The 18,062-nt window shown below is 37.4% G+C and overlaps 1 protein-coding gene across 8 annotated transcripts in view; it reads right to left on the reverse strand.

Annotated features, from left to right (window-relative positions):
* The window catches only part of LOC128031783 (serine/threonine-protein kinase MRCK alpha), a 54,464-nt gene that overhangs the window by 33,523 nt on the left and 2,879 nt on the right, over nucleotides 1-18,062 (reverse strand). For all 8 annotated transcript variants that reach the window (XM_052620200.1, XM_052620201.1, XM_052620199.1 and 5 more), the window contains exons 2-5: nucleotides 8,645-8,736; nucleotides 6,399-6,482; nucleotides 6,218-6,313; nucleotides 5,853-6,001 (exon numbers count right to left, since the gene is read on the reverse strand). In XM_052620200.1, coding sequence (XP_052476160.1) covers nucleotides 5,853-6,001; nucleotides 6,218-6,313; nucleotides 6,399-6,482; nucleotides 8,645-8,736 — 421 coding nt within the window. The remainder of the gene's footprint in view (nucleotides 1-5,852; nucleotides 6,002-6,217; nucleotides 6,314-6,398; nucleotides 6,483-8,644; nucleotides 8,737-18,062) is intronic.

The following is an 18,062-nucleotide window of genomic DNA, read 5'->3' on the forward strand; positions in this document are numbered from 1 at the left end:
CCCCTAACACTAACAATTCATCATGCCAATAAAGCACTGTTGAATTTGCATTGCCAGAAAGAGAGAGCACAGAACGAACTGCAACAGTTTCCCATGGCTAGGCGGTCCAAAGTCATGAGCTGTACTTAAAACCCTGCAATTTTCCCTATAAATGCGTAAACAGTAAACACACTGATGGCCTTTAGCATGACCCAGCATTCCTTTCTCTTGAGTCTATTTGTTATTTGTCAGTCTCGCGAGTAGAAAGGGGTGGACAAAACCGCAGACATCTCCCCCAAACCCTCCGCAAATAGGCCACTTACAGTGATGACTACTAGCAGCTATTTTCTCTTTCCTGATTTTCTCTTTCCAAGGAGACAGATGGGGTAAAAAAACTCCTTCCTGCAGGTTCACAAAACTTTTAGAATGAAGTGCTATTCACAATAAAAACAACAAGCTTGTTGTCTATTGGTCAGTGAAAAAATAAATAAATAAAATAAAATGCTCAGTGTCAGTCCATTTCACTTTATAGAGGATTTAACAATCCTTTTGTTAGGCGCATTCCAGACAAAGCACACATTTCCCAGACACTTCACATAAACCAATTAGCTACATATTAACAAATAAAGAGTCAATGATGTCCGTGTTGTGCTTTAAGTGTTCATAATGGACACAAGACAAGAGATGGATGACAAACGTGTAGAAAAGGTAGGTAATCCTGCTTTAAAAGCATCTATGGACACCATCTGCCCTGACTTCAGACGGATCGAGAGAAGAGTCATGGCTTACTGACCAATAACATCTCCATTCACAAACTCTCGCAAAGAATGTCTTACATTTCCTGGAAATGAGACATCACTTCCTATGAGGATCAGAACAACTAGCAGTGGTGTACCACTTCCACTTCCTTCAGGTTTTACACCACATCCTGTTTAGTGATTTACGTAAGGCCGCTACTTCCTTAACAGGTGCTGTTTTTCTTAAATGCACATAAAATGACTTCAAAACGCCCAGAATATACAACAAGCGTGTGAACATCATAAGGATGGAGTTACTGCATCCCAGAACAAGAGGATATATATATAGTCAAAATCTATATATTAATTTTTACATGACATTGCACATGAACAAGAAGTATGTACACTCCCCCAAATATCTTCCTCTCAAATAGCACTGGGAAGTTTTAATAATTTTTTCATGACTTGGTTCTACTGAATAGTTTACCTGATTAAAAAGGGAAATAAATAAATAAATAATATTGTTCCACCCAAAAATGTATATTCTGACATCATTTACTCAACAACATGTTGTTCCAAACTCAAATGACTTTCTTTCTTCAGTGGAACACTAAAAAATATATTCTGAAGAATGCTGGTAACTAAACCGTTTCGCCGTGTCACTGACTTCCATTATATGGTCACAAAATAAAAATAACAATACAATGGAAGTCAGTGGGAACTGAAGCTGGTTACCAACATTCTTCAGAATTTTCTTTTTTTATTCCACAGAAAAAACGTCATACAAAATAAGTCATACAGATTTGGAAAGACATGAGGGTGAGTAAATAATGACAGAATGTCTATTTTTAGCTGGACTATGTCTTTAAGTTTTATAGCACCACATTTTTTAGTTTGAAAATCCCAAACTCCACAATTATAGCCTTAGACAAACAAAGCCACATATTCATTAATTCCAAGGTAAAAAAAAAAAAAAAGATGAATGAAAAACAATTTACTGTTATCTGTAAGGACACTGACTAATGCGTTTTCATCATTATCTGATGAAAGCTATTGGCAGTCAACTCTCAGAGACCCTGAGGACATGTCCTACCCATCAGGTTATCATCCCCAGAGAGATCTTCAGGAATTCTGATCAATATCTGCACACAGTCCATTGGAAGGTCAATAACTGGATTAAATCACAAACGAAGTGAGGATCTCAGGAGATTCAGAATGACTGAGGGCCGTGTTTGCCAATGCGATAGAGGCTGACCTCATGATCAGAATGAGCTCCAGGCCTGATTTTCTCCACCAGCAACACATGCGAGCAGAAAACATGAACACCTGAATCAATATTAACCCAGATTACACAATCGCTTGGAGCAGAGCTGAGATGGAGAGGTTAAATCCCCATCCAAAACACCCCTGAGATGAATCACACAAATGAAACTTTACATTCTTAAAAAAAATAGCTTACAGTAACGGATGGCTTCCTTCAGTTTGATATTCCCTGTACTTTATAAACTGAAGCCTTACAGTTGCTGTGAAGCTGTGAACCGCCATACAAAGGTCATTAAGTAGTTTACGGACTTCAGTGTCAGCTTCCTGGTGAAACAGGCCACAGGAATGCGAGTGTGCTTTCTCCTGCGGCCTCCAGGATTCTGCAGATGGTGATCAGAGATGTGGTCGAGGATCTGGGTTTGAGATCTCGCCTCAGAAGCTGCAGAGCTGTTCATTCCATTGGGAGCCCCTGAAATTCCAGGCAAAGATGGACGATCCTTGCGATCCCATGAGGCTATGCAGATGTGCCACACCACACCCTGAATCAGAAACCCTTCAAGCACCCTCAGGATCTCACATGTTCAGAATGGAATATTAGCATACTGGGTGTTATAATTCCTTTGTTTATTTTTAAATATGATGCAATACCGACATTGCAAACTAGTATTCTACATTTGGTTGCACAATTAATATACCAGACTGTGACCAATTTATAATCTTAGACATGCTTAGATTTCATTTCTAATCCAATTTTGAGTCTGATCAAATTACAAGACACAAAGGAGATGTTTAAAATTGTGGTTGATAATGTTACCGTTTCATCAACCCTTTTAGAAATAGTGGGTCAAGTTAAGCGCATTGCATTGAGGGATACCACAGAAACCGATTTTCTTCCCAAACAGCACAGATGCGAAAACATCTGCAGATATCATCTTGGTTTAATAGTATAGCTGAACATAACCACGCCAAGAGTACAATCTTGTTATATTTCACTTCAAAGTCAAAAGAAATAATATTTTACAAAAAGAAAATTAAGCCTTTTATTATGGAGATTGGTATATTTTGCATTGAGACATTTCCTCCACCAATTTTACCATTAATATTATGTTAAATAAATCTACTTATTACTGTAATGAGTAAATTCACTTAACACATTTGTACCACCTTTAATCGATACTGAAACTAAATACAAATCATAATACTACAGTATTTTTCAATGCAATACGGTAAAAAATAAATCTAAATGTAAAAATAAAATTTGCATAATATACTAGTTTTGTATATGTATATAATTAAATACAACAATAAATATTCTGACGACAATCACTACTGGAAATGAGGGTTAAAACATCTGGACCATTTACAGTAATAAGTCTTAGGTGGAGGAAATGTGTTTAATTGTCATGAACTTATCACAATGCAAAAAATCTTAATGGTGCATTCCCACAGATCTTATGCATCAGTCTTCCTGGTGTAACTTCAAAAGTCATTTCTTATTGGCTTTAGCGGATTATAAATTATTTGTCCAAATCAAATCAGCCATGGTGGCACTGCAAAATAAATCAACTTTTCAGTGATAAGGTAACCTGACATCTAGTCAAGAGAATTTCAGGCAACAAGAGTAAATGTGGCCTTAGATTTAACTTTATTCAAATGAGCAGCAAATCAATGCATCAACCACCAATAAGAGTGAAACCACTGGAGTTCACGAGCCAGACTGTCAGAGCCTCAGAAGTGAAAACGAGGTGTCAAAATCCCAGATACGCCGCTGCGCTCTCTGAGGAATATGAGTGTTAGATGTCTCTCAGAAGCTGGTCAGACTCAAGAATAGCTCAAATACCCTGCATATGTTACTGCTGGTCTGCTGGTGTTCGGAAGGATGGTCCAGGGAGTGTCACATACCGGTGTGCATGTGGAATGAAAGTAATGTGGGAGGTGAAGCGCTGACCTCTGGTGAACAGGTCGGTGCAGCGGTCAACACTTCGCTCGTATTACAGACATGGAGTCCAGTCGACTGGAGCTAAACACACAATTAGGAAATCGATACTTTCAACACAACCCATGCGTCCACACAGCTGACATGTTTACCTAATGTAATTTATCCACACTGAAATAGACACTGACACCATAAAAATGTGCTATCAGAGAAGCACTAATTAAACACTGTCAACTATTTACAGTAGTCCTCATAATCTTGAATCATAAAGAAACATCATGGAGACACTTTTTTCATTTTCAAAATAAGCTATTACAGTAATTGGACAGGCAAATGAGCCTGTAGCCTCCTGAACATCTAGTCAAAGTTCAAAACGGTTGTTTTAGATGGTTATTAAAGGGCGCACATTATTATAAAAAAAAAAACATATTTCTTCCTATTCTATTCAACATATTTTCTTCCTATTCAACATGAAGAAATTTTACTTTATAAAGAGACTTATTTTCAAGTAAAAAAAATAAAAGTAGGGTGGGACTTAATTTTATCCTTTTGAAATTGCTTGGATTGTAAAAAGTGACCAGTGGTTTGATGGGTAGAGCAGACAAAGTAAAATTTATTATCGCATCAGTCAAAAAGGACAATCATTTCAGAAGAATGCCAGTTATATTAAGATTTAAAAAAACGGCAAAGAAAAGTACATTTTGTATTTGGGAAAAATGTCCACAGATGATTGTGCACAACAATAAGACCAGAAACGTGTTCAGAACGTACATGGGGTCAATTTCAATTTTATGTTGACTTCTTTTCAGTAGATTTAACAAAACTCCAAATATGGAACCAAAAACACAAATTCTTCCTAATCACACCATGAAACCTCCAGTGCAGCCATGTGCATTGACATAAGAGAGATGTAAGATAAGAGGAACAGCTGTCTTGGCCAAAATGTGTCACAGTTTATCACTGAACATATGGTGTGAGCGCCGACTACCACTCAAACGCAAACAGCTCTAACCGGACAGCAGGAATGCAGATGAAGCGTATCAACTCAAGCACGCTGCTGCAGGAAAAAACATGCACTTTATATTCTAATAGTGAATAACAAGCACATGAGAGAGTAAAAACACTGTCAGCAGAGGAAACTGTACGATATGTAACAGCCTTGCTGAACTGAAAAGCATCTAGCATGGGGGACAGAATGACAGGAAACTCACAGCCTGGCACACAAATAAGCAACTTCCTGCATAAATGACAACAATGGAAGGCCAGCTCCTTTGTCTATATGGTTTACACTACATTTAAAGTTTAGCTCTGTGTTTTACTATGGATGAGGTTATGAAACAATTCATTTCAAGCTCGAGTAAATCTGTCCAAAACTGGACAACGCACTTAAATGTGAGTAAAAATGGAACTACGTCTATTTTCCCTTGTTTGGAAGGGAGTTGCCTGCAGTGTCATACCCCTTTTAAATTGTCCAAAACATATCTCTCACGGCCGGGGTGGCTACTAAACCTGTAATTATAGTCTTTATTTGAGTTCTCAGAGCTCATACTATATGTACGGACCTCTGCTGGGCTCCACTGCAGCAGCCTGAAATAAGTAAAACCAGAATAAATCAATTCCACTGGAGCCACATCTGAGGGGCAGACGCCTCCGAGTGTTATCCCTGGAAAGGCGCTCCACGTACTGAATGTAATAGCAACTTTGCAAGCAAAGGCAGCACTGAAATCTGTTCGGTGATTGGTGAAATCAGAACAATTTGGTCACCTCCTGTGTTCCCAAAAGAATTCACATTTCCACAGACCACCACACACAAATCATTTCCATGCAATTTGCTCCAAATGTGACAAAGTCGTGCAGCAAAAACAAATAATACCAAAAAAAAAAAGAAAAAAAGAGAAGGACAAGAAAAACCAGGCCGGCTGACGAGATGATCTCACCTGTGGACATAGTGGAGCTGATGCACAGAATCTATCGCCAGAACCATCTCAGCCAGGTAGAATCTGGCCATGTCCTCTGGCAAACGGTCCTCAAACTTGCTGAGAAGAGTCAAGAGGTCACCACCCACGTAGTAGTCCATCACCAGGTACTGCACGAGACAGACATGTCAGAACTAAACGGTGTAAAAGCAGACAGACACCAGACACAAAAGAAATGTGCAGGCTTACAACTCTACACTGAAAGCTATAGCCACCGAGACGAAAATGATGGAATCATATCTAGCTAGCTAGAAAGCTAGAAAAAAAGATACAGAGAGATAGATACTCCTGTAAACGCGGGAAGCACTCAAAGGGCAGGAGCCTACCAGGAAGTTGTCATCCTGAAAGGCATAGTGCAGTCTGGTGATCCACTGACAGTCCCCGTTCACCAGCACATCCCGCTCCTCCCGGAAACAAGCTGTCTGGAAACAAGACGACACACTTATTTACATTTGCCCTTACCAAACCAGTTCATTTTGAGATGGAAAGACTCAAGAGTGTTTTTACCTCTGCTCTTTTCAGCATCTCCCACTTGTTGAGGATCTTCATGGCAAACACCTTGTCTGAACTTTTCACCTTTACAACTGCTACCTGTAATGCACCGGAAAACACAGAGATCTGACACCTGGCTCTCCATTAGGAAAGCATGAGGGGATTTCTAGAGGCCTCGATGAGATGATAAGACGCTTTGTTTTGCTTTTGTTTCCGTCTAGATTACCAGACCACACATGGAAGTGGTTATCAGTGACAGTAGAGTGTAAACCTTGAGTTAAAGGGCAGGTGGGGTTACTACGGGTGTGCACACACACACACATTCTTCACAATGACACACATTCAGGACTCAAGTAAAAACACAATCGGCTGGCACCAAATCCCATTTTAATAAATCAAACTTTGAACTGCAGAATATGACTTTGAAATCCAAGCCACCCCAAGACCCAAGCAACTTTTAATAAAATATCTATTATTATTAAAATGTATATATAACTTAATTTTTTACTTACTTTAATAAAAAATAAAAATAAATAAATAAATAAATAAATATATTATATAATTTTAAACATTTTTTATTTTACATAAATATTTTTATATACGATTCATAATTTCTAACATTTAATTTCAAACATAAGATATCTAATATATAATTATTTCATATAATAGTGTAATAATGATATGTCTTGCAGAGCAAAAACAAAATTGTTTAGGAACATTGATCCAAACACATTCACCTAAATGGCACATAATGGACAAATAAAATGATGTTTGGTCCGGACATTTGTGTAAGCATCATGGGAAAAGGAAGCGAAGTGGAATGGACATATTTATCTTGAACGTAAGGTGTCCAAGCGAAACAACGGTGTGATTCACTCCCTACGATTAAATAAGCCAAAACAAGCACGCATTGAGAGGTCTGCACATTCCAGCCCGGGCCAGGATACGAGCTTTATTCCAGATAGAAATCACGCTCTTCTCTCTACCAAACACTTGATAGGGATTTAGTATAAACTAGTGGCACTGACCTTAAAATTCAGTTTATGGTTGCTAAGAAAAGCTGGAGTATTTGTTAAAAGTTCAAGCAAAGATCAGATCGAAAGGATCCAGGGACTAGAAAGCCACTTTTAAAATAGCATTCAGAGCGCTGGCATTGTGCCCTCAATACACATAGCCTTACATGGGCCAAACTCCCACAATTACTCAAAAACGACATTTAACTTCTGTCATAACATTGTCAACAGTACGATTTGTGTGGGCGGACAAGAGTGAGAAATTCAAATAAAAAAAAAAGGCACTGAAACCAGAGAAAAGAGGAACGCCAAGAACATTTGTTATTTAGTCTGATTCACTGATTTCTACAATGCTAAAAACACATACGGAATAGTATAATAATATATATATTTATATATATATATATTTTTATTTTTATTTTGGGGGGGGGGGGGATAAAACTAAATTTGTCTTTTAAATTTGAACTTAAACCTTAAACAAAGTGCATGCACGCCTGTGTCACAGCTATGAAACTGATTCATCAACAATCAATACTCAATGAGTCACTGATCAGAGAAGAACCAGAGATGTTATGAGAGATCAAAGTGATGCGCTCTGGCCTGAATCATGTCAGGGTCTCTATGAAGCCAGAATCAGGGCAGCACAGGTCGGCCGGGGTGACAGGTCAACCTTAACACAGAGAAGTCCCTCTGACAGCTACAAAGAGCATGACACCCATCAGCATCTGCTCAGTGTAACTCTCATCGTGCAGATGGTGTCACACTCGGAGACGGCAAACATAAAATATGCAAGAGTGAAAATAGGTTGACTTTGGCTTCTCAGGTTAAACATTTTCATATTTTCATGGGGTAACAAACTGTACTTTACTCAATTTATGACAAGAAAAATAACTGGGCATGACTTTGGGTCGTGTAGGAATTCTTTGCCCAAAAACCAACAATGGCACCACAAGGGTCCTGACCACTTCTCTGGCACTTAAACGACTGATTGGCTGCATCCCAATTCACACACTTCTACATTTGGTCGAGTACGTACTTCACTGGTAAAAGCACTGCAAAGTTCTACACTACATACTAAAAAATACTATTTTAAGACATTTTAAACATCAAACGGCAACCCAACATAATACCAAAGGTCAAACTTATGAGAAAATGTTTTGGGTTGAGAGCCACTGCAATATACTACAGATAGTATGGGAATTCAGATCCAGTCATTCACCACAGTCTCAACACAAGACGGACGCTTACCTCGCCAAAAGCTCCTCGACCAATGACCTTCAGGATCTCAAAGTCCTCTTTGTGCAATCGCATCTGTTTCACTTTAGAGGTGAATGGTTTGGCTGTGGAGAAAACGAGAAGTTATTACTGAAGAGGTCCAAATCCATCACTTCACGACGGTGTGGGCCTGATCTTCTCGGAGGTATTTGTAGCAGTTTCAGTTACAGCACATGCACAAAAGTCAAAAGTTCTCTGAGCAGGTGTGAAGGACAGATTAATGATGTATCGCAGTAAAGTCTTTTTTGCAGGGATACAGCTAACTATGTTAGTATATTCACTAACTGTGACCCGTTTTCCTCACAAAATAAAATAACTATATACATCAATATTTCATGTCCACTTATTTGCTTCCACTTATCTTGCCATTATAAAAAAAAAAAAAACCTATTCAGGAAAGGCTTGTCACAGTAAGGGTGTGCCGATAGATGATAGTATTGTGCATCAACAATAGTCAAAGACATCGCCTATGGCTGATGCATTTGAAGATGGCAAGATGATTACTATTATTTTTTAGTAATTAGGCTAGAAATAATATATATTTGGGCTTATTTGTTCCATCGTATATCTGTTTTTTTTTTTTTTTTAAGTGTTGTTCATTATAACCAATCACATGCAATTATGCTGATGAATCCAGCGGCCAATCAGACGCATTCAGATGAGTCAACGCTGAAACACCAGAGTTTTATTGTTCAGTGCAAATGGGCTGACTGAATTCTGCTCTCTCGCAAATTCTCTCATCATAAACAACAAAGCGCAGATATATGTGCAACATAAGTATAGCTTCACTTTTTTTTAAATGCATAAACATGCGCTAGACTGAAGTCAGTGATGCTGGTCTTTGCTCGTTTTCTGTAGCTGCTGTTTGAATAATCTGAACCTATTAACTGTCACTCACATTTTTGAACATAGACTTGAAAGTGCATGATCCAAATCTACATTTTTATAATTCATGTATGAAAACATGATTTTGTAACATGATTTTAAAGTACCATTTTCATGGTAATGCAAAGTTTGATTTTAAAATGGGTTTCAAAGGATGAATTGTGAGATTTTAAGTTTTCAAGTGATACATAATTTCTGATGATTTCTAAAGTGTGACAGAGAAAAAGGCAACAAAGAATACTTTTTTTTTTTTTGACAAAGGTCAGAACTGCTGTTATATATTCCCAACTATATATAGTTTGTCATGATTAGATAAGGATTTCATTGTAATATAGTGAAGTTAACGTAGGCATCCCCCCGAGGGGCCAGGTGACAGTTAACAGGTTTAAAGATATTATATATATAACCCTGTTATTATGATCCTGGCAGAGAGGTTGGTCTCTAATAGACTGCAGATGATAATACTGAACAATCACAAAACATCAACAGCAAGTATGGGGCTACTGCAGGACGACTACCGACTTTAGCAATGAGAATTAGTTACCACTTATGTATTATTTTATGAAGCACACAAAATCTGATTGACAGTGTGGTTGAGAAGATGTGTAAGGAGTTTCTATTGAAAGCTGTGAAGAGGTTGCACTCAACTCAAGGATGAATGTTATCACCATCCCAAATGGCCCAGGGCAATTAACACTTTTGAATTTGATACATTTAAGCCCTATTATTAATAAGTGCTGTAATCAAACAATATACCAGTTCATCTTTATTTAGTTATCTTTACATTAATCAGTCTATCCAGAATGTCATAAAGAATTGGGAGAGATTTGTTTTGTAATTAACCACCTAGCAACCACCTGGAACATCCTAGAACACCCTAGCAACCACTAAGAAACCTTTCAACGTAGTAGCCAGTTTTGCACAGTCAAACCCCACTTTCATTTTCTTACAAGAATTAATAAATCTATTTGAGTCCATAAATGTTCTAAATAAGAAACATGTAAATTATATAAAACAGGTAAACAAATAAGAAACAGGTCAACTATAAATCCTACAACATTCTACTGAAGGCCATACAGCTACAATGCTGCATGATGCTTATGAATGAACTCTGTACTGGTCAATGAAAGACACACAGTTCATGAGTACCAGCACTGGAGATCAGACACAAAGACAGATCTCTTTTCACTTGGACTGCATTAAATCTAGTCTCATGTGCAGACAATGAGCCTGTGCTGTTCAGTTAACCCACTAAATAAAATAAAAAAGAACTGACGTACCAAAGGAGGATACTGAAAAAATACAGAAACAGGGATAAAATTACTTCTTGGTTTTAAAATGAACAATTCACCCTCAAATTGAAAAAAAGTTTGCTTATAATTACCACACAATGTCATATAAACAGTATACTCAGACCATTTATGTAAAATTATATTGCTCGTTTTAAAAAATTATAAGTAGAGTAGATAACGTGCCCACATTTACATATTAGCACTTATTCAGCAATAATATTGTTGTTAACACTCATTTCAAATGTTATCCAATCCACATTTGTTTCTATGGGTGAGATAGAAACTAGTGATGTCACGGTACCAAAATTTCACTATTCGTTACCGATACCAGTGAAAATCCACGGTTCTCTGTACCAATTTTGGTACCAAAGCAAAACACAAAAATATGCTAATAAAAAAAGAAAACACTTTTTATCACTAAAAATAAAACCAATGCCATTCTTTGTAGTTATTTACAATTGTGTTTAAAGTTTTTCTACAAGTAATAGAATTATGAAAAACAGTAAACAAGTTTCACCCAAATTTAATTGGTCTTTTAATTAATTAAATTTAAACACATTTTATTTTTTGGTAAATAAAAGTTTTATAAATTTTTTCAACAGTAGTAGCAGTATCACATATATTCCACTAAATAATAGTAATATTTCTAGCACAATACCTTCATGTAAAAATTAACTTTTATTTTGATGGGTTGACGTGAAAACCTTTAAATGAACACTGGTTTTACTCATATGAAAAGGTAAAATGCTTGTGAAGTGACTCAGAACAATTCTGTTGAGGTTGTTTATGTATTTATGTCCTCATCGAGACGGCAGATGCCGAAATTACTGCAAGTGTCACGCGCTTCAGTCTATGTAGTAAACAAACCATTCATTCCTTCATACAAGCCCCTTTCACACTGCACGTCGGACCCGCAATATTTCCGGAACATTGCCGGGTCGACCTTCTGTGTGAAAGCAACCACGTCCCGGGATGGATTACCGCATTGAACCCAGGTCGGGGACCTAGTAACATTGCAGGGTTCGACCCGGGACGAGCGCTGTGTGAACAAAAGCCAGATCTAATTCCGTGTCGAAGTGATGATGCGCGTTATCGCGCGACTCTTTTACCGGCTGTTTTGAAGGGAAGATCAACGTTCGTGACGCAAACATGTGTGAAAACTGTAATGAAGCAGAGATCAGTTAGTTCCTCACTTTCCGCCCTGACGCAGAGATCGTTTGCTTGCTTCAGTGAAAGTATAATGTGCCTAGCGTTTTCGACTCGTACATTACACGTCACGCGCTTTTTTTTTACTAATAAACAACAAGAGGCTCTAAACACGTAACTAACAAGCTGTAAAATGACAAAAAGCAACAATAGTTAGTGGCTGATGTGGCCTAGTGGTTAAAGATCTGGGTTGGTTGCTAGTTTAAGCTCTGATCAATTAATTATCATTAGATCAAGATATGTAACTACACATACTAATTGCAATGCAATAATTAGAGTTGTTCCGATTCCGATACTAGTATCGGAAATATCTCCGATACCACAACAAATTCTGGCATCGGTGAGTACATGAACCCATATACCGATCCCATACCGTTTTCTTAAACAAGACCTAGTTATGACCGCTAGCTTTGCCTAACCGCTGCATGGTTCTTCTTCGCTGCTCAGAATGCATTGCAAACACAGGAAGTTGTGCTGTGTTACCACAAGCAACCCGTTTAGAGCAGCAAAGAAGAAATGTAAACGCGTTAGCAGCACTGATCTATATATGACTGGATCACTCATCGCGTTCTAAACTGCCAACAGACAGTGAAGCCACTTCTACATTATAGATCAGTGGTTAGCAGTATGTCTCTGTAGTACCGGTAGTTACCGACTCCCGAGTATATTTGGTACCCGCAGCTGCGTTCTGTCGCTTCCGTGTTAGTCAAAGCGCAGGGCTCCAGACAGTAGCCGAATATATACTAGTGTTATAGTGGTAACTAGGATTTACACAAGCTCCATTCTGGATCCAGAACACCTGAGAAGAGATGATGCTGACCATCAGAGGACCTCAGATGATGCTAACCCTGAATCAACAAACAGAACTAACAATTATTGCTACATGTGTGACTGCATCATATAATAATTAGTAATTAATAATACTAATAATGTTCATCGTCTAGCTGAGTACGTCTTGTATTAATTTTTTCTAAAAATCCTGTCAAACGTGCACAAACTGACAGTCACCACCATAAGCTACTACTAAATATTGTAGAAACATAATTTTCTGTAAAGTTGCTTTGTAACGATTTGTATTACGTATTACGATTTTGTATGAATATTAAACTGCAAAATATTATTTAAATATTACTCCTGCAAATTCTACATCTCTGTGGGTGACGGGCGCAGATGCACGGGAGTTCGCTGTTTTGTAGTCTCCGCCGTGTGTAACTATATGAGGACACGAACGCATAAACCGTCACTTCATGAGAATTTACCGTTTCATTTGAGAAAGCTGTCATATCATAAACACAGACACTCAAAGATCTTCATGGCAGCCCATTAAAATAAATGTTTGGTTTAACATGAGTAAATTGCCAATATATTAAGCTACTGTTGTAGCCTACAGTAGATTTAGCTATGTCTCTATGTAGTAATAATAATACGTCTCTATTAATAATAATAATAAATATGCCTAGACGGTTGCTTGTTTTTTACTTGTTTTGTTGTGAGATTATCTGATTAATACATCATTTTTTATATTCCTAGACTTATTTGTTGCAGTTTTTTATACAGTTATATTGTAAAACTAAAATACCTTTTTTAGTTTGCGGTGTTAGATTTTTGGCTCCATTTGAAGTTATTTTTTGCTTAAGAAAATAAATAATACTGTCAAATTCATGTCAGATAATAAAAATACTGTAATGAATACAGTAGTTCACCATGTATTTGTACATGTTTTATTAAGGGATCAGTCTGAAGCACACCATAAAATAATTCCAGCAATTTACACAGGGCTAGTAGTATATACAGCTGTATATACAGATACACACCCAGGTATCGGATCAGTACTCGGTATCGGCTGATACCCTGAGTCCAGGTATCGGAATTGGTATCGGGAAGAGAAAAAGGGTATCGGAACATCTCTAGCAATAATACTCTAGTTACAAATAATCCACAATAGGGCTGGGATAAACGATTATTTTTTTAAACGATTAATCTAGTGATTATTTTTTCGATGCATCGATTAATCTAACGATTAATTTTTCTGGATCGATTCGATTTCAATTATCTCCCCATTAATTGACTACTAACAATTTATACATGTTGATTTACATATCTGAATGAAAAAAACATGAATTCCTTAACATTGCAATATATGTTTTATTGTTCTTAAAATTAGAAAAAAAAGACTGACTAAGAATGCATTACTTTGCACTTGTACAGAGATAGCATTCAATAAAACTTTGAAGCCTTGAAAAACAAGCTTACTGAACACATAGGGCCTAGCTTACTGAAAAAAAGTTCTTCTTTCAGATGAAAATAATGGTCACCCAGAATACTTGTTTAGAGCAATTGAAAGAATACAGTAACCAATGTAAACTTGAGGGCTTTAAGCTAATACAGAGAGTGCTTTTAAAAAAAAGAAAAATAATAATTACCAGTGGGAGCCAGCAGCCTGTCATGGAGAAAAAAAAAAAATCTCCGAATGCCCCACGTGAAACTTTGGCGTTCCGCCCTTTTTCTATCGTGTCTAATGATTTTGGTTAATATGCACGAGAGAGAGAGCAAGACAGCGCTAGTGTAGTTTGAAGACTGTGAGTGTGCGAGCGCGAGTGAAACTTTGGTGTTTCGCCCTTTTTCTATCGTGTTTAATGATTTTGATTAATATGCACAAGGGAGAGAGAGAGAGAGCAAGAAGCGCTCGTGTTGTTTGAAGACTGTGAGTGTGCGAGCGCGAGTGAAACTTTGGTGTTTCGCCCTTTTTCTATCGTGTTTAATGATTTTGATTAATATGCACAAGGGAGAGAGAGAGAGAGCAAGAAGCGCTCGTGTTGTTTGAAGACTGTGAGTGTGCGCGTGCAGCCGGGGCTCTCTCTCATACATTTTGTTGTCAGGCGCAACAGATCACTCACCGATCAAATAAGGCTTTAACAGTCGCCAAAAAAAAAGATCAATGCAGGAAAAACCCCTGGATTGGTTATATAACGTTGGACAGAATGTTGATCCAGCCATCGCGTATATTCAGCGCACATAAGGTAAACGTTTTTTAGAGAAATAAAAACAGGTCGACGAATCAAGGCGCATATTTTGTGTCTACGTATTTTTTGTCCCAGCCCTAATCAACAATGATTATGATTGAAAATGAGAGAAACTTACAGTGGCTTAATGTGAATTTTGGATCAATGAGGTTTCACTGAAACTACCCAGAAAATCATAATAGAAACAGAAACCAAGTGACAATCAAAATGTCTAGCTCCTTATCACTTGTTGCTCTGGCTGGTTAAATAAAGCGGCACATTAACTGCCAATTGTGCGGCCAATGCGAATATAAATATATTTCAAGAGAGCAAATGAGATATATAACCCAATAAAACATTTATGAATATTTCTTCTTTTTTTTTCATCACTGAACATGATCAGACAAAATGAACAGATTATGTCAAAAATCTGCCAGGTATTATATCAGTCTATCAACACGCAAATACATAGAATGAAAGCATTGATTATTTTTCCACAGAATCACAATGAGAGTCATGTTCTACGAAATGCACAACCTAATATGTAAGAAACAAGACCAAACACTTCAAGCTGCAAAGGATGAGATCCATTAGCCAAAATGTCAGACGATATGAAATCTCCACACATAGCTTTGTGGGATACGAGCGAGATTCCTTGCTAACAAACAATGCTGTGAATATCTAATGTAACCACCGTGTCAGGGATCCCTTTACAGTGCATTATAAACAGACAGAAAACAGACCACCTGGAACTGCCATCACAGCCTCCAATACATCAAAAAGGGAAAGTGTATAAAGTCTATTTATAAAGGACAGTTTAAAGGTCAAGCCTTCCTAAGAACCTACACTGTTACCAAAGCATCCAAAACAACTGCAGCTCACATGGGCAAGTGTTCATTAAAGATCTGAACGCAGAAAGCTGATTGTGTTTATATCACTGTCACAGGCTCCAGCGTAAGTGGACACAGAGCTGCAAATCAAATGAACCACACCATCTATCCCCAGCGATACCCAAGAGACCCACATTAGGAGACCATATAAAGGCAAAGACACTGGCAGGATTATTAAAAAAACAATTTCCATAGAGGGAAAGACCTCAGACTGCAAAAAGACCTCAGATATACTTGTGTGCACGTGCCGTGTTCAGACCTGCTCTGCTCGACTCCAACATCAAGAGCATTTTCACTTTGAAATGTCTGCATAGCACAAAAAACATAACAATTAAAGGAATGAATTTACTGGGATGACCATGATATTATGACCATGATATTAGATTGACAAAAAAACAAATAAGTAAAATAAGCTTTTCTGAAGAACAGTCATATAAAGCATAAACAGATTTTAACACTGCAAAACACAACGAGCAGTGTTTACACTAGCATTTTCATCTGCAAGAGAGCAAATAACAATGGAGGTACAAGTCTGGTCCTAAACCCAATCCGTTTAGGACAGACAACAAGATTATTTCCATCCCTAAAATAATACTGGTCTTGCCAATCACAATGCATGCTGAGCAAGTGATGACTTGCTAAAATACAGATACAAATAAGGACTGAATATAAATCTCATGATGAGGAGGATTTAAACTTTGAATACAAGAAACCTCCCAAAGTTAATACAAACCTAATCCCAAAATATGAGACCAGTTTTACCTGACAGCAAACCCAACCTGCGTAAATAAACTTATCCAGTACATAAGCTACAACACTGGAAAAGCAGATGATGTTGGGGCTGTGACAGGATAGCCACATATCCCCCAAAACACACCTGGGTTGTCAATTTAAACCAGCTGTCCAGGGGAAGTCACTACACAGGGGGACTTCTACAAATAACAGAGGGTGGTTGTTAGTCACCGTTAACCGAGTCAGCCTTTTCTTTCAAACAGTTGGGCCTGGACGGCATCTGTGACTTGCACATTCCTACACTGGCCTTAAAATTCTTCAGGCCTTATTCAGATCAGCAGAGAAAGTAGAAAGAGACTAAATTGACACTCTAATTACTAATTAGTCAAATAATGCATTTAAAAGCACAAAGAAATCCTGATAACTATCAGGAAATAGCTTTGAGAGTTGACGTGTATCAATAAACAGAAAATGCAATAAAATACAATAAAAATAAAATGTGATGTCAATGTCAAAAACACAAACTGTTTTAAATTTGCGCACTGAACAAGCTGACGAGCATTCGGCAAATGTGCTTACATGCAAAGTAAAATTGGGTAACGTCTAAGAAATCTAAGTCTTCTGATAAGATTTTGCTTCAGCAAGACTGTGCTTGTAAACAGATTTGCCACACTTTTGTTTTTTAAGGTTGCCTTATATACCTCAAATAACCATATGAATATAATCAAGATCATTAATCACCTAATAACATATGTTTAAAAAAAAAAAAAAATCTTGGAAAACTTTTCAAAGCATTAGTGATTCTGAGAAAGGCTAAAAAGAAAAAAAGAATCAGAATGAAATCAAAGTCTTATCCCAAGAGCCTAAAATATAGCATATGCTCAGCTTAAGAGGTCTAGAAGTGAAAGGAGTTAGACTTACAAATAAGATCTATCCTTTGTATTATTGTGTTAAAGTGGATGTTTATTTTTCTCAAGCTCTGACACATTTGTTCGGTGTATATACTGTGTGCATCATGACTTCTGTTACTAGGGAAGGAATGTTTACAATTCAGGGTGGTTGCCACAAAACAAACAAACAAACAGCACACTATGTGCATTCACAGCAGAATGTGATGTAGCGCTCCAGTCATTTCCTGCTCAAATTAAAAACATAACGAGTTTAAAGTCATATTCTTAGTTGAGTAGGGCCAGGAGGCCACTGATTAAACACACTCAAACAATGCAACCACTTTTCCCATTGCACTGTACATGTACGGTTACATTTTAGTCACATGATGGTCACTTCATAATACTTCCCAGCAGTTATTAAAGGAATAGTTCATGCAAAAATGAAAATTTGCTGAAAATTTACTCATATTCAGGCCATCCAAGTTTGTTTCTGC

The sequence above is a fragment of the Carassius gibelio genome, chromosome A17 (genome assembly GCF_023724105.1).
Source record: "Carassius gibelio isolate Cgi1373 ecotype wild population from Czech Republic chromosome A17, carGib1.2-hapl.c, whole genome shotgun sequence".
NCBI lineage: Eukaryota > Metazoa > Chordata > Actinopteri > Cypriniformes > Cyprinidae > Carassius > Carassius gibelio.